The following is a 23,225-nucleotide window of genomic DNA, read 5'->3' as shown; positions in this document are numbered from 1 at the left end:
AGAGGAAGCTATACAAGAATGAAGAGTTGTGAAGTGTCAGCATCTTCACCCTGTTAGCTGAATGCATCAGTCACAAAAATGCTTGGGCTGTGGACTTAAATTAATGCTGCCAGATACAGGGGAGTAGACGCCCAACACTCTCCCAGGCTCATGTGTAGTGTGGTGCCCAAATGAAATGTTAGCTGAGCATGGGAGCATCACCTTGATCCTTAAATACCTTGTTGGAGATGCCAACAAAACCTCTTGGATTTGTTGATGTGGTTGCTGTCCATCACATTGAAGTCTTACAGTAGCCCTTGTTTAAGTAGAAGACACAAGAATAGCAATTGTGGAGTACTTGGAGCCTAGGATGTCTGTCTTGGTCGCAGGGATGGATGGGCGTGCGGGGGACATGAGCTGCCAGGACTCTCGGGTATATCTTTTCAACCCTGCCACCCTCCCTCTGCTGAGACAGGCCTGTAGGCTGGTCATCTGCATAAGCACAGCATCGCCATGTCCATCTGCACTGCACGTCTTCATCCTGCGGGTTGAGGCAATTCTGTTAGAGGAAAAAAGTTACCCTGGAAAGGACCACAGCAGGTCATCTAGACCAGCCTCCTCCCCAAAGCTGGGCAGGGTTCAGGATTACCTGAGAGCTGTTCTTTGTTGATATTTTTTAAAACCTGCAAGAACAGGCATTGTGAGGCCTCTTAGGGTACCTCTCTGGGCTCACTCTCTTAGTGGAGAAATTTGGCTTCCCTGTATTTTTTAAACCCTCCCATGAGTGAGTTGTAGACACTAATTAGATCCTTCCTCCATTATCTCATCCTCAGGCTAAACAAGCCCACCTTCAGACTGAACAAATGGTGGCCCTTGGCTGAACTTGTGCCAGTTTGTCCCTCTCCCTGGGGTACTGGTGGGCCCAAACCTGGATGCAGAAATCCAGATGCCGTCTCGTGAGTGCTGTGTTGAGGGTGTTTTTTGGGGGATCGTGGTGTTACTACTGCATCTTTCATATTATTCACCTCCCAGTGAATACTCCATTATCCTTCAGCTTGTGGGGCGGACATTGTATTTTACCAATCAGCCTCCAAGATGGAACTTGCATCAGACACTGATCTATAAAACCCAAGGCTGGGAGGACAAATTGTCTTCTACTCAAGCACTGTCCCATACAGTGCAGAGCTCTCCCACAGGACGATGCCCTATCAGTGCTGCCGCTCTCTGCAGCTGTTGTGCCTCCACTGCATCCCCAAGCCGGGTACGACCCTCTGTGAGGGGAGGGCAGGTGACAGAGGGGATCAGGGAGGCAGGCACCCTCAGCAGTACCGTAATGTGCTGCCTCCAAAGGCGCTAGCTGGACAGCAACCTGGGATAAATGGGCCTGGCCAAAGTGGTGTGAAGGAGAAGGTTGTCACCCCCTTTCTGGGGAGGCAGCATCCCTTTGGGGCTTGCTTTGGAAGAGGGAGGGCTCCTTTCTCCCCCCCCCCTTCCCCTGCAGACTGGAAGATCATGGGCTGTTTTCCTTGGAGGTCTTGGCCTTTTCTCCTCAGAAATGAATCTCAAGTCCCACGTAAGCAGCCCTGACACAATTTCTAGGTATTATCTTCCCGTGTTATTGGCAGCCTCTGGCCTGACCCCTTTTAGCTCAAGCAGCTTGGAAAAGGATATGTAGAGCAACATATTGAAGCACTTGCACAGCTGCTCTTGCAGAATTTCTGGCTCTTAGAGACATCAACAAAATCTGCCATTTGAACTGAAATTTTCCATGTCTGCTTCTTGGCCTTGGAGTGATTGATTAGTTAGTTAGTTATTAACATTAGGTTTGAAGGTAGATTATTCAACCATATTTGAGCTACCAGAATGTGAAGGGAATACAGGCAAATAGTCTTTTGTGTGAGATTAATTAATAAATTACATGACATGGGGAGATATTGGGTTTATTGGAAAGCTGTAATTAATGGGTTAGAAGCAGGATGCAGCACCCCCTTGATTGACATGCATCCCGCGGTGTGGGAGCCCCCAGCCAGGGCCCTGCTCCTTCCTTGCTGCCTGGGGAAGTCCAGCAGCCCAGCTGCTGGTAGTTTTCTCTCACCTTCCTGAATTTCCTCCTGTGCTTTTTGCTTTCTGTGCTGGCAGCTGCAGTAGTGATTGTTCTGTACAATTGTATGTTGCATAAAGATAGGGGAATTAACAGATCTCCCCTTAAGAGGTTGCACCAGGAGGTCGTGTTTTTTATCTAATTGTGCTGTGTTCAAAATCAGCTAGATCCAAGAAATTTCTTTTTCCTCCCCCCAGTAGATTGTGTCTAAATTGCTGGAAGATTTTTCCAATATATAGCTTTTTCTGAGAGATAATGTCTGTTTGTTCACTTCATATAAAGCCAGTGATTAATGCACTAAGAAAATGATATATATAAATATATATGTTTCTTCTTATACTACTTTAAAATATTGACTGTATTTTCTAGGAAAGTGAAAGTAATACTACTTTTTCAATTCTGATTTTCAAATCGGGGCTGAAATACAGAATCAAGGTCCATTTAGACCTGAAAATTTTCCAGTATTTGCAATACTGAGATCTAATTTTAACCTCTTAATGTATAAAACGTTAGCAGTAGGCATGGTGAAGTCCTTGCTGATTCTGCAAAGCCCAGTAAAAAGCCCATGTAGCTGAAGGGAAGGAATGAGTGGGGCTTTGGCTGGGGAGATCAACACGGGTCACCACTGGATATTGAAAACGGGAAACTACCCAGTTCAGTTTATGGAAGGAAGTGGAACAGAGAGTTCTCTGTTTCCTCTTCTTTTTACAATGAGGCTAAGTCTCACAATTCCACTGTAAAATTTCTGGGTATGTCCAATTATATTTGTAAATATGGGTCTTCTTTCAAACTTGGCTGCTTTCACAGCATCATAGAACAGCGCGGGTTGGAAGGAATGTCATAAAACCACCTAATCTTACCTTTCATGGGAAAGGTGCCTAGATGGGATTGTCTAGCACCCTGTCCAGTCACATCTTCAAAAACTCCTATGATGGGGACTCTGCCATGTCCTGGAGAGGCTGTTCCCATGAATTATTGTTCTTCACAAGGAGCCACATGGAGATTACTAGGGGCAATGGATATAAGTTGCACCAGGAGAGTTTTCATCTTGACGTACAAAAGAAGTTAAACCTCTAGCTATGTACATCGGCATGCGTGTGTGACTTGCACCCCTGAGTTGAATGGATGCATTAGCTAACAATATGCATCTTTAGTTAAAACCTGGCTTAGAAAGCCTGTGTTTATTCCACATCTACTCAGTGAGCCATTTATAAGCAACAGACCAATTCCTGTAAGCTTGGGAAGCTTGCTGAGGTGAGATGTCTAATGGGAACTGGATCCCAGCCCTTCAGTGTGCTCTGTCTTTAATCCTGCCCTTATTACCTGAGTCAGGATGATTTTTTTCACTCCACTACTCTTTTCTCAGAGTCAGTTACAAACTAGGATGATGTAGGGTCCCACATTTTTGTGTATGGTGCATGAACTTTGCTTGAATGCTCACTGGAGATGAACCCTTCTTAAGAGGGGAGTTGTGAGATGCACACAGGAGGCAGGGGCAGGAGAGCAGGACTAAGCAGGTCTCTCCTAGAGCATAGTTATTAATATTATCCCTGTAGAGGCACTATATATTGCATGAAGTTTTGTCCTGCTTTTAAGGAGGTGTGGGCAGAAGCGGGCAGCAACACACCGTGTTCCCCAGCACAGCTAACCCTTTGTGGTAAGGGCATGGGAAACCCTGTGCTTTCTTCACCTGACAGCTCCAGAAGCTCTCATGTGCCCGGGAGCTCTCACAGCTGCTGTGACCCCAAAAGCAGGCAGCTGTGGGGACCTCAGCAAGCCCTCCCGGGGCTGGGGCAGGCAATGGGGCAGCTCTGTGGGACGGGGAAGAAGGGCTTGTGCCTCTCCTGCCCGCCTTTGCCTTTGGAAGGGGTGATAGTTAAGTTGTACCACGAGTTAGTGGTTGCTGAAGTGCTTCAGAAATGAAGGTGTGCGGTGATTTTCTATGTCCCAGCTGCAGCTCAGTGCTCCTGCGAGGTTGTTACCCCGGCTCTCGCTTCTTCAGGGTGCAGCTTTCAGAGCAACCCGAGTGACCTCAGGGTGTGAGCTTTTAGAAAAGACATTAAAAAACTCATGACAATCTTTCTACCATTTCAGTTTCGACAACGTAAGGTTTTCATTAAATAATTTTTCTTGTTCATCTTGTCAGTGTCTGCTTAAAATAGTTGGAAGAAGGAAGGTTCATGTGCTTTGTATGTCTGTTTATGCTTTCTGCATACTACTTCCCAGACTTGTGTGTGGTATTTTAAGCTTTATTTACCTCCCAGTGTTGACATGTCTGTGCTGCCTCTCTAAATTCAGCTGATGCCTGTTGGCTTCATCACATGTTTCCAAAAATACAGACTTGAGAGCAACAGGATTCAAGCAAAATAAGTATCAAAAGGAAATAGTGGCAGTGTGCTTAGACACGCTGTGCTACAAACAAACAGTGAACGCTAAATGTACAGCACTTCTTTCGGCTACCCTGTCTCATCATGTGCTGGAGCTCTGTTTACGTGAGTGCTTGCTAACTTGCTCTTTCTCTTTTTCCATGCTTCCCCGGATTCAGAGAGAGGTAAATGATTTTTGTTTTTCTATTATTCTCTGTGTTCATCCTTCCAGCATGCACCAAATAATGCTTGCATCAGTTTTCTTTTATCAGTGAACAGAAGCTAAACTTCAGTGAGTAAATCTATATCTCCCTGTCACCTTTTCACCTTGCTTTAACAGTATTTGTCAAGTTGATAATTGCCTGTTGGTTTGTTTTGGTTTTTTTTTTTTCTAGGTCCCAAACCCTTGAGCACTAGAACAATTTAAAATTGTGAGATGTGGTGATTTGGTGTTTGCTTCTGGTGTTTTGAGTTCAAAATTTACATGTCATTTTCTGTCACCTGAAATGCAGGACAGTGGTATTAAAATCCCACTTTTTAAAATTTCAAAACCAAACAACCGCACAGTGCTTAGAGCAGGGAATTCAAGAGCTAAATTTAGCATGACTTGGAAACAATGTTCATTTCTTATTTTTGGTATTTGTTTCGGGTCCAGCTGGACTGGTCGCTTGTCTTTCAGGTTTGAAGAAAAGTTGTGCCCAGTATGTTTGATTTGTTTCACTGTACAAAGGGATCATTTGCGATTTTCTACAATGCTTCCCGTTTCATGGGAGCGCAGACAGTAAGGCATTGTAGTCAGGTGCTTTGCAGCACAAGGCCTGCAGCCACTCCAAAGGCTCTTACTGATAGAATTGCATCCCTCGGATGAGATCTGGGGTTTGTTTGCACTTCCAAATTGGAAGGACTTGATACTGGGACTGGGCATAAGGAATGTGGTTTGGAGATGCGGACCGTTCCTCGCGTTTGCTTTGTGGAATATAATGAGAATGGTTTCCAGGCTTGACTGGTTTTTAATCAGTTCTTTAGGCGGCGTTGGCCTAGGGAAATGTTTGAACTTTCTTGAGTGTGGCTTTGCAATCTAATCTAGATTTTATGCATGTGGGAAGCGATGATCCTCCCAGACGAACACTATCCAAAGTGTGCTGCAAGCAGATTCATGGGTAGTGTCTGTGCCCGATTGCCGTGTTCTCTGTCTGAATAATAAAGAACAAAGGAGAACTAGTAAGCATTCCTTATAAAACAAATCACACTGGAGAGATTAACTGTTCTAGTGTAGTCTGCTGTCATCTTCAGTTAAATCTGTGGTAGTGCTTTGAGCATCTCAACTTGATGTATCTCTTTATTAAATCATAAAATATTCCGTATAAACAAAGGCCCACGTCTTCCAATTAGATCTGGAGTTAGAAGCATTGTCAAAAATATCTAAATACTAATTTATCAAAATCAGATTTACAGGATCTGCTGCAACGAGGCTGTTCAGAGGTTCACAGGCATAATAACACATTCAATTTACTTAAAGGAATTTCAGCTTTCATCAAAAATGCCAGACTGGCCATTCTTAGGAGTTAAACTACCACAAAGGAGAAACAGCAACTACAGTGGCCTTGACACCTACCTCATTTGTGTGCCTTTTCCTTAAAAACTGCTGCACAGGTTAGGAAGGCAGCCCCGTGCCCATGCACATCTCATAAATGTTGTGAAGCAATTAAGGAAAAAAAAAAAATAAAAATATGTGTCTTCCTTTAAGTCCATTTATAAAACAAGCTGAGCTGTACGCTGCTGCTTGACTTTTCCACTTGTGGTGTCTGTCTAGCAGTTGTTGAGCAGCAGCAAGCCCCGTCTGACCCCAGGCTCCAGCTGGATGGTGTGTACTTGTAGCTGGGCCCCGCTCGTGCTGCCGGTGCTACAGGAGCACAGAGTCTTCAGAGTCCTGGTGGTGACCATGGCACAGGTGACAGAGCGTCTTCCTTGCCCTGACAGTAGTACTTCAGCCATATGGTCATAGACTTGTAGAATGTCCTGAGTGGAGGGTACCCAGGAGGATAACTGAGTCCTGTCCCTGCATAGGACACAAAATTCACACCGTGTGTCTGAGGGCATTGTCCAGTCTCTTCTTGAACACTGTCAGGCCTGGGGCTGTGACACCTCCCTGGGGAGCCAGTTCCAGTGCTCCAGCACCCTCTGGGAAAATAACCTTTTCCTAATGTCCAACCTAAACCTCCCCCGGTGCATCTGCCTGCCATTCCCTCGGGTTCTGTCACTGGTCAGAGCCATCTTCTGGCCAGCAAGGCAGCAGTGGCAAGACCAACAGGAGTCCTGTCCCCTCCCCAGCAGGAGGAGGTGGTGGGCAGCGTAGAGACATGGGAGGCGTGTCTGGGGAGCGGCTCCTGCGGCTTGGTGAGGATCAGTCTGCAGGAAGGAAATCGGAGTGAAAGTCGTGCAAATGCTTTCAGGCTTGGCAGCGCTGGGCTTGGAGGGGCTGAGCTGGGTATCGAACATAACAGCTCTGTGAGGGTTTTAAGAAATTTCGGAAGCACGCAGAACTGGGGCAATGATAAGACATCAAAGAAAAACCAGCAGGCTGTGTGTTTTAGGGCTGCCAGATGAAAGCCTCGAGTATTGCACAAAGTAGCCATAGCTCCTCCTTGAGAGTTAGCAAGTGACGTTATCAAGGAATGAAACAAACAGCCTTTCAGCAGGGGATAATTTGCCCTACAAACTTTATGCATGAATTAGAAAAACAAGCTATGCTGTGTCAATGCCAGACCATTCGAGGAGAATTTAATAAACGCAGAACTGATGCTTTGCTGCAAGGAAACCAAATTTCGAGTTGCGTGAGAACTGAAATAAGAAAAGAATCCCAAAAGTCTCTGCTTGGGAGAACGTCCTAACTACCTGGATCAAAAATTAACCACCAGGGTAATGTAGTGGTAGCCAGGTCTGCCAGTCTGGGTTGTACCAGGGAGCACCAAACAGGTGCAGGAGCTCTGGGGGTGCATGGAGCGCTTGGAGTGAAGAAAAATTGCAAGGCTTTCATATATTTTTAGGATTGCCAGCAACTGCTAGAAATGTAAGTAAAATTCATTGTCTCCCACATCTCTTGCAAGTCTTATTGCCGAGGAGAGAGGAGTACATGTGGTTAAATGCACTGTGACTACCTGGGGGAAATGGGAAGAAGGCTTGTGGGAGTAGGCATTTTTCTTCCTCCTCCTGCATGATGTGACTCTGAAGTGTTTGGTGTAGTCACCTGGGGAAGGAGCTGTGGGTTTCCTTTGGAGGATGTGGAAGGAAAAACGGTGGTTTCATTCAGTGTCTGTCTGGTATCTGGTAGGGGAAATGGAAGTTGAAGGGTCCTCAGTATATCTTCTACAAACGAGTTTTGCAGCTTCTGTGAATCCCGTTTGTTTCATCTAGTTTTGGTTTCTTGTCTTTGGCTTTTTCTCCTTAACTTCACAAGCTCCTTGACATGAGCCTAATAAAAAGACAAGTGAACTGAACAGAGTCCCAGACTTCATTTCAGCTCTAAATCAGGCCCCTTCCTCTTATGTGAAAGCGTAGTCTTGTTAAAAATTTCAAATGTAAATCCAGAAGATCTGTAATTTTTGTCATACAAATTACTGCAGAATTTCTTGTACCTCATCTTCTGTGCCATCTGCGATACTAGAATATTTGTGTGTCACGGAGAAACCCCACCAGAGCATGATCTTGTTGGCATTATATTTATCTGCCTTTCTTCTTGTGTCTCCTCCCAGTCGCCCTGCTCTTCTCCTTCGCTGCTCATTTACTCTTCTCCCACAGACCTTCATGTCTCGCTGGTGAGCAGCAGCTGCCTGCCAGGTGCCTTCTGACCCCGCTCTGTCACAGTGGTGCCCACTCCTCCCTTTTCTCTTCCTGCGTTCACAAATCACTGCTCAGCCGTAGGCAGGAAAGCAAAGCGAAACCTGCAGGTTACAGCTCCAGGAATGGTTTCCCCACAGCCCGGCTCTGTGCTCTGTGACCCCGCAATCCCCGGGCTCTGCACAGGCACACCAGCCTGTGGAAATCAACACTGCACTTCTGTAGGCTGCTCTGGATGAATTTCGATCAATTTTAAGCCAAGCCCAGGGGATATAATTTTCCAGTTCAAGGATTCTTGTTACAATTTGTAATACATAAATCTGTAAAGCAGTTTTCATTTTCCTGTATGTGTATCGTTTTAACGTGGTTGTTTTAAATAGCGGCAATATAATTTTGATTGATAAGAGTGAAATTTTTTATTTCAGACTTCAAGGCTAGGGTGCTGGGGTTTTTTAGCCAAAAAAAAAAATAAAGGCGGGAAGTGGGGGACATAATGCAATTCTACACTCCTTTGAAGAAGTAAATTTATAGTGAGAAGGTAATAGATGTGCTGCTTTTTCAGGCTGTACTTAATTGGGATGTCCCCTAGGATGTTTGCCTAATAGTGCCAAACGGCTATGGCTGCTACTCAAACAGGACAGCATTAGCATAAATTGTATTTAATGTGATAGCCGCTCAACCCTGGATGAATATTAAGTGATGCTTAGCCAGGTGTTAAATAGGTATGGCTATCTCAGGTTTAGTCAATTACTGTAGACATTTGCCAATTAAGGAAGGTAAAAGAGCAAATAAAAATTAAATTCCTTTCTACTTAGCACCTCACATTGTCTTTGCAGTTCTCTAAATTGCTTTTTAAAATGTCTCTCTGTAGGTCTGTAGTCTTTCAAAGTTAATAAATTTCTACTGAATTTTTAACTGTTCAGCCCACTTGTGAAGCAAAATAATTTTCCTACCTATTTTTCTCATTTTATAGCTTTTTTTTTTCCAGAGTAGTCTTTTATGTCCAGTTCCTATAACCAGAAAGATACAAGTGGATCATGTAGTACATGTGCAAATGATGTAACAACAAAAAAAAGTCTACTATGCAGTACCCCATCTTTATAATCCTGTATCAACAGAAGTGGTACACTTACATTGTCAAGTTTTAAGAATACACAGCTTTTTTCTGCAACAAAAGACATTATTCTGCTACTAACCACCTTGCTGCTTTCCCCCACTGATATAGAAGGGAATTTTACCAGGAGGTGTGGTTCAAATCCCATAAATTTCATGTGCACACACACCCTATCCAGAAAGAGAAGACTTCAGCTGAATGAGATGTGATCTCTTCAGTCTGTGCTAGTTCTGTGTCCAGCCTTTTTTCCCCTTGTTTTCCCAGCAAGGCTGTCAAGACAGGAGGGTGGCAAGGGGAGGCTTACTTGGCACTTCATTATCAAAGGGGCTGGTTACAAATACATCTCACTTAAAAGTTAATTGGCTTCAAGTGATTTGCGGTCCAATGAAGGTTTGCACATGAAGCGACCCAGAAGGGATCCGAAGCAAAAGAATTAGAGAGCAGTCTTGGCGCCCATTTGATATGCAAGTCTTTGGACAAACAACAAGTTGTCGCCTTGTGTTCCTGTGTTTGTTATTGATGCTGCAGGAAGCAGATACTCTGGAATCCCCAAAGCCATACATTTCTTCTGCAAGAGGGAGTGCGGAGCTTGGTTTTGTTTTCCCAGCACCTAGAAATGCCTGCGGCAAGGCTGCAGGGCTCCCGCTGGCTTGGAGCAGCCCACTGTCACCAGCCCGCACTGCCACCTCCAGGTCCTGGCTGCTGGGCTGCTGTGTGGGACCGGTTCTGTGAGCACGGCATCCAGGTGACTTCGTGAATTAATGAAATCGGTTGTGTTGTTTGCACACTGGCAGAAGGGAGAAGGGCGGTTCATCTGCCAACTTCGCTTGATGATTTGAAAACAGATGTGCTGGCGGTGTTGCACGTGGTGCAGGACCACAGGTTTTGAAGAACTGGGCTTTCCTCCTCTGTCTCAACAGATTTACAGATGCCAGCCCTGTTTATCTAAAGGTTTATGCGGATTCACGATCCACGCATGTAATTAGATGATTTACTTCGTTCAAGCTGTTTGGGTACTTAAACACTGGTGTGTGCCTGAAACGCCACCATGAAGGTTTTATTAGCTTTCAGTATTTGAAACTGATGTACTAGCTGGTGTCTCATTTTCTCCTGTAATTGTCTGTACAGCCTTGTGTATGGATGTGTACCGTTGTGCACAGATATATTTATAGAAGCTGCAGGACCAAGCCCTGGAGAGGCCTGATGGAAGCGTTTTGTGCACCGCTGCAGCACTGGGGCAGCATTTGCTGAGCCAAGGTGACCAACCCAGCACCCACCAACACCCCCGTGGGTGGGAAGTGGCGTTTCTGGCACTTCCTCAAGGTGACTCAGCACAAGTGGAATTTCACAGGACAAAGACAAGACATTTCTCACAGCCTCAGGGCTTTTCCAGGCCAAGTGCTGGAGACTTGCTACAAACAGTAGAGGTATCAACATTTCTTCAAGAAGAACCCCCAGTATGAATACCAGCTGGTGGATGAAAAGCTGGACGTGAGCCAGCAACTTGCTTGCGGCCCAGAAGGCCAGCCATGGCCTGGGCTACACCAAAAGAAGCATGGCCAGTGCATTGAGGGAGATGATTCTCACCTGGAGTGCTGTACTCAGCTTTGGGGCCCCCAACATAAGGACATGGACCTGTTGGAGCAAGTCCTGAGGAGGCCACACACATGACCAGAGGCATGGAACACATCTCCTATGAAGACAGGCTGAGAGAGTTGGGGTTGGTTCAGCCTGGAGAAGAGAAGGCTCCAGGGAGACCTTATTGTGTCCTTTCAATACTTAAAGGGGACTGACAGAAGGATGAGAACAGATTAGTTCAGATTAGTTACAAGGAAGACATTTTTTATTATGAGGCTGGTGAAACACTGGCCCGGGTTGCCCAAGAGGTGGTAGATGCCCCATCCCTGGAGACATTCCAGGCCAGGCTGGATGGGGCTCTGAGCAACCTGATCCAGTTGAAGATGTCCCTGCTCATTACAGGAGTGTTGGACTAGATGGCCTTCAAAGGTCCCTTCCAGTCCAAACCGTAGGAGAAAAAAAAAAACACCACACCCTGCAGCAGTCCGTTGAGGAGAGCGTTAGGTAGCTTATATGCGGGGTGACTACCAGCTCCATCAGAAAATCAACACATTGCATTTTGATGAAAAACAACATCATTGTGGGCGGTATGTGCCCTTTCACAAATGCAGAGTAGGTCTGTGTCATCAGGACTGTTGTCATCTTCCTATTGCAGGGACAACAGGGTTGCAGGCACTGCTGTGGCAGGTGAGCCCCCTTGTCACCTGGAGCATCCCACTGCAGATAGCACATCCGTAACATGCATCAGACTCCTTCTCGCTGCCCTCACCACGCGTCTTCATGCAGAGAGGTTACTGAGCTGAGCTCTGCATGATGGCTTGTTCATTTGGCAGTTGTTAGCCTTCCAGGAACTGAGGAACGTTCTTACTGAAAAGCATGTGAGCTCGTTAGATGTCAGCATTACTCTCCACATTGGTGTCCTTTGGTCAGAAAAGTAAACTTAGGTTTGTAAGAGAAATGAGACTCAGCAAGCTGGCCCCAGTCCACCCTTCTGGCTTTAAAATACTGTTGAAAATACTCTCATCTAAGCTGTTCCCACTTACAGGGCATAATTATGAGTTGTGTTCTTTTATGACCAAAATCTTTGATCCTGACAGAACTCAGTCTTCAATTTAACAGTTTTAATTGTAGGCTCGTTTTTATCTCTGCAGCCCACTGAGTCCTACCTCTACTGGGAGATGATGTGCTGAATAAACATATTTAGTACTATCTCACAGGTTCGCTTAGGGCTGGAGATCCTTGCAGTTGAGCTTGGACCACAGATAAACTCTCTACAGGGTGTGATTTAATGTGGCCTTTGGGTTGTCCAGGCACTGGGGACTTTTTTTCAGAAAAGTTCTATATCTTAAACAGCCTGAGAACAAATAATAATAGTCCTGGCACTTCTGTCACCCGTGCTAGAAAGCTCTACTGTGTCATGGTGACTAACCAGTACAGTGCAAAAATCTCTTTTGTAGGGCAGCTTTATTTAACTTTTGAAAAAATAAGGTCAGAAATTTAGGCCAATTAGTGTAAGCGAAGCTCAGCAGGTTCACATCTCCCTTATGCAAGCAGATCTCTAATTACTATCTGCATATTTTAAACACTTTATACAGTCCTTTGAAAAACGATGTTTCTTCAACTAGAATCTTGTATGCGGTTTCTCAGATTTTTTAGCCTTTACAAGCTGCATCAGTTTTCTGTCTTAATTTGTAATTCTCTCCCCAGTTCTTCAATAAAATATTTGAGTAAATTTTCCTTTGGATTTACAGCTACAGTTAGAACTGTGGGTTTTAATTTCAGTAGGTTGCCATGGTTAGGAAACTGTAATGAGATCTTTAATTATATAGATTAAGCACCAAACTATAGCTGTGTGTTTCATGGATATGCAGTTTATTACATTTGTGGATCTGCTTTGTCTAAAGCATGCGTTTTATTGTTATTTGGTAGTCAAGACACACACCTTTTAAACTAAAGCAGGAGATAACTGCAGATTCTAATGCCTTAATTAGTTTTGCTTGTTTCTAATGCGTTGATTAATTTTGTTTACACAGAGACTTTGCTTATGTGGCAAGAGACAAGGACACAAGAATTCTGAAATGTCATGTGTTTCGATGTGACACACCTGCAAAAGCCATCGCCACAAGTCTACACGAAATCTGTTCAAAGGCAAGTAGATTTAAAGTCAGCTGCGTTCATCTGTTTAGGGGTCCCTGAACCTAATACGTACAATCAGAAATCGTATGCAGTGTTGGTTTAGTTTCTGTCACTGGCAATGAGAAATGGTGTGGAGGATTTGTAAAGGAAAGGATTCAAATGGATGGGAGTAATGGGAGGCTGAGCATTTAGACTTGAGGATGATATGTGCTTTTGATTTTGACAAGTGGATACAGAGACTGAAGGTTTTCTTGAATAATAAAGAAGCTGCAGGTTCCAAATGGAAAAAGAACACAATGCTTCAATTAATAATAAATGGTAATGTTAAACTCTGTAAGTAAATTAGACCTTGTTTGAATGGTATTATTCAATGGTATTATCCTGCAGGACAGCCAGGAAAATAGTTGCTAATGTTACTCTGCCCACTTCAAAAAAATCAGGGAGAAGAAGGGGTTTAAGCTACTCTAGACAGAAATACTGAAGGATCTTAGTTCCTGCTTGTGGTAGTGTTCTCTGTAAGACAGGAGAGGGCTGTTCTTTTCAGTTATTTTACCTTACACATTTGCCACCATCCCCTGGTTATTAATTTTGTTTTTCTTGCATGATCAGTTCATGAGTGTCCTCTGTGCAGTCATTTCATGCAGCAGCAGTGAGGCAGCACATCCGTTAGAGCAGGGAAATCTGATTGAAACGCTTCATAGAGAGGCAGTTAAGCCAATCTACTTAAAACTCTTTTTTATTCTTTTATTGAGCTGTGGTGGATTTGAGGCTGAGTCCCCCTTTTTAAAAAATATTTTAAAATGCTGCTCATTTTGGTTTTCCTTAAAACATGTCAGTTTGCATCACAGGAGAAGTGGGTCATGGGGATGAATAACCTTATCAGTTATCCCTGTGTACCTTGTCCCTCCTTGTGAGTCACAGCTCTTCTGGAAAAAGCTACTTAGCAAACCTTCAAATTGTAAAATTCTGCTGATTTACTGTATGCTTGTCATTTGCTTTTTACGTTTTGTCTTCCCATGAGCGAATGGAATCAGTGATGTCAAATTCCCTTCTGTAGCCAGTTACATGGTATAACAGTTTTTCAGTTTGGCAGCAGGGCAGACATGGCTACTGAACTTGTGACGTCTCACACCAACAACGTGAGCGTTTACACGGTGCACGTTAGGTGACCGCTGGGCAGCAGAGTTTTGCTGAGACAGAGGCAGAAGGTGTCCAGGAGCTCTGTGAAGCCTGGCAGGTCTGTGGGGCTGTGGGGTGCCTGGGGAAATGCAGGTGCAGGACTTGGGGAGCCGCTAGGGATGGCCAGAGAGCTGCAGGCTGCACTTGGTGGCAATTGACAGCAGGGATGGCAGCAGTCACTGCCCGGAAAACCCCGACCTGTCGTGTCCCTCAGCTTTCTCCTGCAGTTCTCCCTTCTCACAGATGTTTCCAGCAAGTCTAGCAGGGAAAACACGCTACACGGGCCCTGTCACAGCTGCTTTTATCCAGTAAGGTGAACGTGGAGTAGATGCCAGGGTAGCTGTGCACAGGTTGTCAGAAAGGCAGCAGAGCTGTCACAAGTGTAACTAGGACATAAAACCCCTGGCATGAATTTTGGAGAAGAGAGCAGCTAAGCATTTAAAACCATGGCTAAGAGTAGCACAATAAAACAGGGTAGCTTTGTTAAGTAGAGCATGTTCCTTCACAATTCAGCAACAGACAGAATCCTGATGCAGAGAAGCGCTTGGCATGTGCTGACTGACACACTGGACCCCTTCGCTGGGTCAGGGCTGTGTCCTAAGCTAGCGAGGTAACGTGTGTTGTTCTTCATCTGTGGGGGGAATATCGTCACGTGTCCCTGTAACAGAAAATACTTTGAAAATATAAAACATAAATAAATAAAAAATTAGAAACTTCCTAGAAGTATCTTCAGATCAGTTGTCGCCTGCTGAAACACCATTACCTTTATAGCTTAATTAGAATTAACAGTCCTAGCATTATAGCATAAAGAAGCAGATAGCAATGCTTTGTGTATGAGCTTTGGAGAACCTCTGTTAGCTTCCCTGGATCACTTTTCAGTCATATATTTGTAGGGAATTCTCTTTTGAAGTGTTTTTTCTTTTCCTCTTCTGCTAGTATTATACATTTTGGGAGAAGAACAGTTTGTAGTTTGCATGGGATTTTTAATTCCAGAAGAAACATAAAAATGGAGGAAGAAACTATACACAGTGGAAGGTAGATCAGAGAGGAACATGAATAATGAACACTCTTCTCTATGTGTTAAATATTTATATTTCTTACTATATTACTCCTCACTGCAATTTTGCTGTTGATAAAAATGGCTTTTTTTTTCCTCCTTCATCTATCTTTTATCTAGACTTGCATACCACTTAAATTCTTTATGTATTTAAGGAATGGTGAATAAACTGGAGGAAAATTAAATGTGTTATTTAAAAAGAATAAGCAGCTTGATCATGTAGCTTCTGACTTACTTCAGAAGCTAGGTTGTAATAGGAGTAAATTTATACTTGTAGTTGCTACTATACTATATTTTTTTAAAATACTGTATTATTACTATGTTCTTCAGATTATGGCCGAGCGGAAGAATGCTAAAGCTATGGCATGCAGCTCTTTGCAAGAGAGGACAAACGTCACCCTTGATGTTCCTCTGCAAGGTACCGTGTGTCACAGCTGCTGCCCTTGGCAGGGTCCTGGGTTAGAGACAATTTGTTTCTGATGCTGCTTTTGACCAAAATGGACCATGTTGGGCAGAGAGGTCTGGCGTGCAGTCCCGTCTTTTAATTACTGTATCTGACTGTAACTTGTTACTGCATTATATGTTTTTATTGGTTGTGCTGGTAGTTGCTCAATTATGTCAACTTGTACATTTCCTCTTTTATTTTGAAATACAGATTTTGCAAATGCAGTCTTACTTATTTGTAGCTAATTTCACATATTGTCTTTTTTAAATCAAAATACCTTGGAACTGCACAAATTGGCCCATCGTCCTTAAAACCAGAACATACTCCAGTTAATCCCTTGGATTCAGGGAAGCTGTAGGAAGACTCCTGGCTTTCAGCATCAATTTTAGCAACTTCCAAGGCAAGAGGTGCTAGTGGATTGTCATCCAGTTTACGGGCCTTTTGCACACTCTACTGCATGGTAAAAGGAAGTTGTCTTTGTGTGTCTTCATTAGTCATAGCTTAATAGTTACTATTTTGAAAGTATTCTAGAAGAACAAACATACTCTGTGTTAGCTGTCCAGGAAATTACATGCGTCTAGATCCACTGGTTTATACTGAGTATCTTACTCGTAATCTGTACATCAACTTGTGTAATTGTCTGCTCAGACAGTAGTATTGATTACTTGTAGACTGTGTTTAACATATTTACAAGGATGGTATTAAAAACAGATTCCAGATTTTACATAGTTATGCAGTGAAACTTAGGTCTGTATGTCTGAGACACATTTATCTCTATTTTCTGGTTTCTAACGTGACAGCAATATAACATGACCTTATTCTTAGCTCTAGATCACGAATTAGCAGATGCAGCTATTCCTGATTCCTTTAGAAATTATTGAGCATTGTTGTGGTCAGAGGTTGTGAAAATTGGTTTTAATCAATACAGTACCTTCAGACTACAATTGCTGGGTAAACTGTTCCATGCTATTGATGAAATAGAAGTGGTTTTCCCTGCTGTGAATGCTGATAAACAGAAATTGATTTTTGTTCCCATGCAGTAGATTTCCCAACACCAAAGACAGAACTGGTACAGAAGTTCCACGTCCAGTACCTGGGCATGCTGCCTGTAGCTAAACCTGTGGGTAGGTGACACTGAAGAATAAATGACTTCCGAAGTACCTTGCGTGAACTCTGAGGGCTGGGCTCGGCCAACCACTTGTAAATGTGTGATTTTCCAAGGGTGAGGCACAGAGATGTCTGATGTTCATGGCCTCAGCTGAACGTGGGGTTTGCAACCAGGGTATTTGGGAGCTGCCAAGACAACAGTTTGTTTCTACTGCTTGCTCTGAATATGAGCTCTGCTACTAGTGAGAAGGGCCCCAGAGAACTGAAATGGTGCAGCAGCTGAACAAGCTGCGATTCTGTTTTTTCTAAGCCAGAGGCACCTCTTCTGTTTCCGTAGTTGAAGAAAACCAAGTTCACAACCCTTCCTTTCATCCTCAAATTAATTTTAATAAGAAGTCCAAAACAATCTGTTTTCTGTACTACTGTGTGAAGATAAATATTGTGTTATTGTTTACTTAGGTATTTCTTTTTCATTATCACATTTTCTTCCGTTTTAGGAATGGACACTCTGAATAGTGCCATTGAAAGTCTAATGGCTTCCTCTAGCAAAGACGACTGGATGCCAGTTACCATGAATGTTGCTGATGCTACTGTCACCGTCATCAATGAAAGAGTAAGGCAGACTGTCTTGTTTGGAACATGTTTAACATAATATGAGCACTGAAAACCAGAAACACATAAACACTAGTAGAAAGAGTTCATTTGTACTAGAATTCATTTGTTTGTCTTGCATTTTATTTCCTTCCAGGACTGTGAATCTGCAGGGGCTCTTACTGCTTGTATCAGCTTCAGCTTTATTTACCATTCCAAGGATGTGCTTAAAAATGTAAATTATTATAAGTATTCATTAGTTATTTAAAACAAATTCAGCGTTATCCTTTCTAGGAGTTCTGAGCCTAAAATATTATAGGTTAAGCCCAAAGCAGCAATCCTAAATTCTAAACTGTATTTACTTTAATCGTAGTATGGAAGCCAAGAGTAATATGAAAATCTGTGTTTCACATCACCGTCCTTTGTAGAGCACTTTCCATAGAGACTAAGGCAATGAAAGTTTCCAAGAATGTCTTTTCTGTGTCTGTTGATGAGGTCAAACCAACATCTCTAACATACCAGCGCCAGGGCAGTATCCTCTGGAGTCATAATATCCATACATTTCTTCACAAAACAAGCAGTGCTGGAAATGCACGATGTGCTCAGTGCTGATGCTCAAAGCCTTTGTCTGCTGGTGGGAGCCTGGCAGGGGAGATCCAGCCCAGGCCTGAGCACACTGGGGACATGCAGATGGAAAGGTGTTCCACGATACTGCATCAACCTCTCCCCTTTCCAATCAACTTAGACTTGAAAGTAAAGTCACACAGAATATCCAGTAGCCATGATCAATCATTTGATTCGTCACCAGAGTGAAGAGGAGATCCTGGTGGAGTGTCGCGTGCGGTTCCTGTCCTTCATGGGAGTAGGCAAGGACGTTCACACCTTCGCCTTCATTATGGACACAGGAAACCAGCATTTCGAGTGCCACGTGTTTTGGTGTGAACCGAACGCAGGCAACGTATCGGAAGCTGTTCAGGCTGCTTGTATGGTAAGTGACCTCCTTCAAAGGCACCCGTAGCACTTACGGTGTTTCACTGCCTCCAGAAACAATTGTCTTTCCAAATTTTAATTTCAAAACAGAGAAAGAACAGATAAAACCAGGAATTGTGATTCTGGTATATTTAGTCAATTAGAACCCAAACATTTTTAAGTTTGAAATGTCAATTTTTAGTGAACAATGCCCCTTTAATAATCTTCCCTCCTGACCTCTGCAACATCTGAGTCAAAAATCTTTTCTTTCACTACACAGTTATCTAATGCTGGAACACGTTTTGCTTGGAGTTGTGTTATACAACCCAGTGGCAATGTAGTGAAAATAATCCTTGTTCAAGAACAGCTGAACCCAGAAAACTTATTTTTCAGTTTTCAAAGGGCTGTTTGTATGAGTGAGTGTCCGTCGTGTGCTAATGAACAGTTTCTGCCCACACACTGGCAGACCAATGTCCCATTAATTTCAGTTGGGCTGTTCGTCATGGCCAAAATGGACTATATTTAATGAGAAAGTATTAAAAGTGTATTTAAAGCGCTCTGTGAAAGTATTGGATGCAGTAAGGATGGCAGAATGCTTTTGCTTTGTTGCAGTTGCGGTACCAGAAGTGCTTAGTAGCCAGACCTCCTTCACAGAAAGTTCGACCGCCCCCGCCTCCTGCAGACTCGGTGACTCGAAGAGTTACAACGAACGTGAAAAGAGGAGTCTTGTCCCTCATTGACACTTTGAAACAGAAACGCCCGGTCACCGAGATGCCGTAGCGGCATCAGAGAGAAGATTCTCCTGCCATTTAACTGAAGATAGCAGTAGCTGCGCTAAGGAAAATAAACTGACGATGTCTGGCCTTCCATTTCAAATCGCTGATGCTTTGTCTTCAGAGCATTTACCCCTATCAAAACAATGTTAGACAAGCATGTTCTCTCGTTCTTGCCACCATCGTGTGATATGAAAAGAAGCATGAATAATTTTTTTGCCATCAATGAGTTACATCATGAGCAACGGAAGGTTTGATTGTAAATACATGAACGTTACCTAAACACACACAAAAGAGAATATGGCCGCGTCCCTCCCAGAGAACTCGTGCTGAAGTCCTTGGAGTGAGCGATGCCTGAGTTGATAGTTTCACCGTCTTGAGCTGAATTTGTCACAAACCAATCTTAAATCCTACAGCACTTTGCTCTGTTTTCAACACTGGAGTAGGTACCAAGTAGTAGCTACCCTTGAATTGCTGTAGATTAAAAACCAAGTTTTATTTTTTACAGAACTATACCTGTTAGTTTTAAATTGTTTGTCAGCATTGGTCTAGCAACCCCTTTAACATCTCCCTGACATGCTTTTGAATCATGGTGTCATTATTTTATCTCCTGGTTATACATTATGGTCTTAGAGAAGAATTGTGTTTTAATACCAAACCAATGCTGAAAAATGCAGAAGTGTTTTCAGTAATTGAGTCGCAGGGTGATCCACTGAAGCTTTTCAGCTTTAAACATACAAATGCAACTGTTGGCTGTTAAATTTATTCTTCTAAATCTGATACTAATTTATCAAAAATACCACTTATTTCACACAGGGCTCAAACCAATCATGAGTAAGAAAGAACTAATCAGTCATTTTGTTGTCTTACAACTCTTAGACTAAAATATTCCATACCTTTTCCACAAAAGTGTTTGTTGAAATGTTCAATTCAGCGTCTGGTTGCACAATTCCCCCTTTCCCCTCAGAATTTGTTGCTGAATGCTTAACATGCTACAAAAAGAACAATCGTGTTTCTTGTCATTTACAAAATTCCATTAATTTTTTTTTTTTTAACTTTTAATGCTCTTGTGACAAAATAAGAAGAGAGTTGTTTCCTAACAGGATAATGCTTCAGGTGGTACAACTTGATTTCAATGCTTTTGCTCCAAAGACTTCATCCAATTGCTTTGGTTTACACACCACTGCAGGCCCTGACAAAGTCAGCCCAGTATTGCCCCTTATAATTGTGCCTCTGGCTAATTTTCCAATGCAATTGGGCATCTGGCGTATCTTCCTTTGCCATCTTCTGTCTAGACCTGCAGATTGGTCCAAATTTTGGAAACGGCACATGAAAGATATTTGTAATTAGTGTTCAAAATGTTTTGCCTCCATTTATAGGAATGTTCCAAATTGTAACTCCCAAGTCTGCAAAACTGGTCACACTGTAATTGTAAAAGAACATCGGCAAGGTTGTTATTTCAAGAACTCTTTTTTTATTTTACTATGCAAGAGACTCTTATTAACAGTTTTATTTTTATTTCCTTGTTTAAAGAAATTAATGGCAACACCTGGGCAGAGCAGCTTAGGAACACAAGGGGAAAAGAATGATGATTCAAGAAATTTCTGCATTGAAAAATGCAGAAAAATCATTAAACTAAACTCAGCGTGATGTGTGAGCAAGTGCCAGGTGAAGGCCAGCTGTGCAACTATTGTAATTACATCCAGCTCTCCGAATGCCCGCTGGAGAGCTGATCCTCTACCCACCTCAGGTGTTTGCATGACTGTGATTCTTGCACCCCAGGCACTGAAGCAATTGTTTCCCCTGCCTGGGCTGAGGTTCCTGCTGTGTCCTGTGCACCAGCTCGATGGCTTGTGCAGTGGCGAAGTTCCTGATGCTCAGCAGGTCGGGGGAGAGAGAGCCTGGGCCGGGGGGATACAAACCAGCCCCCTTAGCAGAACTGGGTGTGAACTGGCCATGAAGCCAGAGCTGGAAGCGTGGAGGTGGCAGCTTGCACACAGGCTTTAGTTTCTACCATTGATCCCCCTGACGTCTGCTAGGAGCAGTGTGAAAACTCAGTCCCTGTCACAACTGCTGCCAAAACGTGGTGGCCAACAATGTACCTTTAGCTAGGATCGTGGGATAAAAGCTTCCTTATTTCTGATCATGCTAGTGATCCAAGCTTTGACTTTATTTTAAATTACAGAAAGTACTTTGACAGCGTCTTTTTAAAGTTCCAGCTGGAAACGCCAGGATTTGGGTTTTGCAACTGTTCATTTTAACAGAGTAATTAAATTTTGTAGTTGTTTTTGCACAGTGCCGATTCTCCCAAGAGAGATCTGAACTCTCTTTAAATTAAACCAACACTTAGCAAAGAGCAATGTAAAGGTTCTCCTATGTAGGTGTTGCCACAGCCTTGGACATCTGGCGAGCTTTGCCTGGCAAAGTGTTAAGTTGCAGGAGGGGCTGAGAAGACAGTAGAGTATTTGAAAAGCTGTAGGTCACTTGCCAATATGTTTTAAGATTGTGTCCGTTAACAAAACGTTGTTGCTTTTGCAAATACTTAAGTAGTGTGCTTAATGGTCTGACTATATGTGGCCTTTTTTGCTTCAGTAGAGCTCCTTCTTCTCCAAAAGATTAAATATACACCCAGGTGTTCGCAGAATCAGAGCCTAATATTGCAAAGCCAGTTATGTTTTTTTAAACAATATATTAAGGCACTCTTTTTACCATGGCCAAAAAAGTATGTATGGGGTATGTGTGTTTGAGCAACTGCCACTGTTTTAGTTGATGTTATAGCGACTCTTCAGTTATCTATGCATTTTTTTATAATAACTAGTGATTCTGTAGGCAGGCAGCCATGTTCACTATGCCTTGTATGTCTGATACCATATTTTAAATTAACCTGTTAAATACAGCTTGAAATATTTTTATTTTATTTATTCTATTTTTACTGAAATATCCTGCATTATTATGTTGATGTATTGTCTTTACTGGACGTGCTATTGTAACATTCTCCACTCTGTACACTATAGGTTGCCTAAAAAAAAGGCAGGCTTTGTAATTATTTGTAGTCACATTTTTATTGAAGTCTGTAGAAAAATCATGTAAAGCAGAGCTAATTTCTTAATTTTTTTCAATGCAAGTAGCAAGTTAGAGGCAAGTACCACATGTCAGTCATGTCATTATTATGCTCCCTTGCAGAAGCAAGGAGATTTGTATTTCACAGTCAACAACAGAGATGAAAACCTTTCTTTTGAAATCTGCAGTGCTGGCTGTAGGTTTTATTTAAGCCACTTACCATTTCATTTGACGGGGAGCAGGGCGGGCTGTGGGAGATGTAAAGCTACAGAGGCCACCTACAGGGTGGTTAAACATGAGTAACAAATCTGCATAGAAGGGCACAAAATCCATTCACAGTAAAATGCGTTCTTAGCCATATACTTCATTTGCAGAGTTACCTGTACCTATAGAAATAATACGCCCTTTTGTGACAGAGGAAGAAGAGCTGTGGACTGTCTCATAGCTTACACCAGTTCTGTTTCACCAAGAGTTCTATATCCCTTTAATTTTATCAAACGTTTCATAGATCATTTAACTAGGGATCTAGAACTGATAGTAAATCACCCATGGAAAAGAACTTTATTTCAACAGGTAATATGTGCTCAGCTGTTAGAGCATCACCATTAACGCCATTACTCCTTTCTTGGGCAGGTTAATTAATGCATTGCTACAACTTGTGCTGTACAGTCAGCAATAGCAGGTTTTAACAGCAGAAAGAAGGAAGGAAGGAAACACACCCACTGTTTATCAGCAGAGCTTGGTCTTGGGTAAATCACCTGATTGACGCCAACAAGGACAATTTTCCCCTCTGTTGACCACTTCTCCACATTTAAATGTAATCTGTTCTGAGAATAAATTTAGCTGCATAAAATGATTGTCTCAACTGTTACTGGTCCATAAAACTGGGAAATTATTTTGTTCCAAATTGTGGTTGAGGGGAGGGAAAAACAT

The 23,225-nt window shown here is 42.9% G+C and overlaps 1 protein-coding gene across 18 annotated transcripts in view; it reads left to right on the top strand.

The window, feature by feature from the left end:
* APBB2 (amyloid beta precursor protein binding family B member 2) overlaps nucleotides 1–23,145 on the top strand; it is a 177,137-nt gene extending 153,992 nt beyond the window's left edge. For 14 of the 18 annotated variants that reach the window (XM_065837829.2, XM_065837831.2, XM_071807414.1 and 11 more), the window contains 6 exons: nucleotides 13,009–13,123; nucleotides 15,678–15,765; nucleotides 16,833–16,916; nucleotides 17,397–17,512; nucleotides 18,299–18,478; nucleotides 19,072–23,145. In XM_065837829.2, the coding sequence (XP_065693901.1) occupies nucleotides 13,009–13,123; nucleotides 15,678–15,765; nucleotides 16,833–16,916; nucleotides 17,397–17,512; nucleotides 18,299–18,478; nucleotides 19,072–19,239 (751 nt within the window). In that variant the 3' untranslated portion in view covers nucleotides 19,240–23,145. Of the gene's footprint in view, nucleotides 1–4,434; nucleotides 4,632–13,008; nucleotides 13,124–15,677; nucleotides 15,766–16,832; nucleotides 16,917–17,396; nucleotides 17,513–18,298; nucleotides 18,479–19,071 lie in introns of those variants that run through there. The other 4 variants (XM_071807412.1, XM_071807413.1, XM_065837839.2 and 1 more) reach the window with 3 other exon arrangements.
* Nucleotides 23,146–23,225: the final 80 nt, after the last annotated feature.

The sequence above is a fragment of the Patagioenas fasciata genome, chromosome 4, assembly GCF_037038585.1.
Source record: "Patagioenas fasciata isolate bPatFas1 chromosome 4, bPatFas1.hap1, whole genome shotgun sequence".
Classification (NCBI taxonomy): domain Eukaryota; kingdom Metazoa; phylum Chordata; class Aves; order Columbiformes; family Columbidae; genus Patagioenas; species Patagioenas fasciata.
This window is presented reverse-complemented; position numbering and strand designations above follow the sequence as displayed.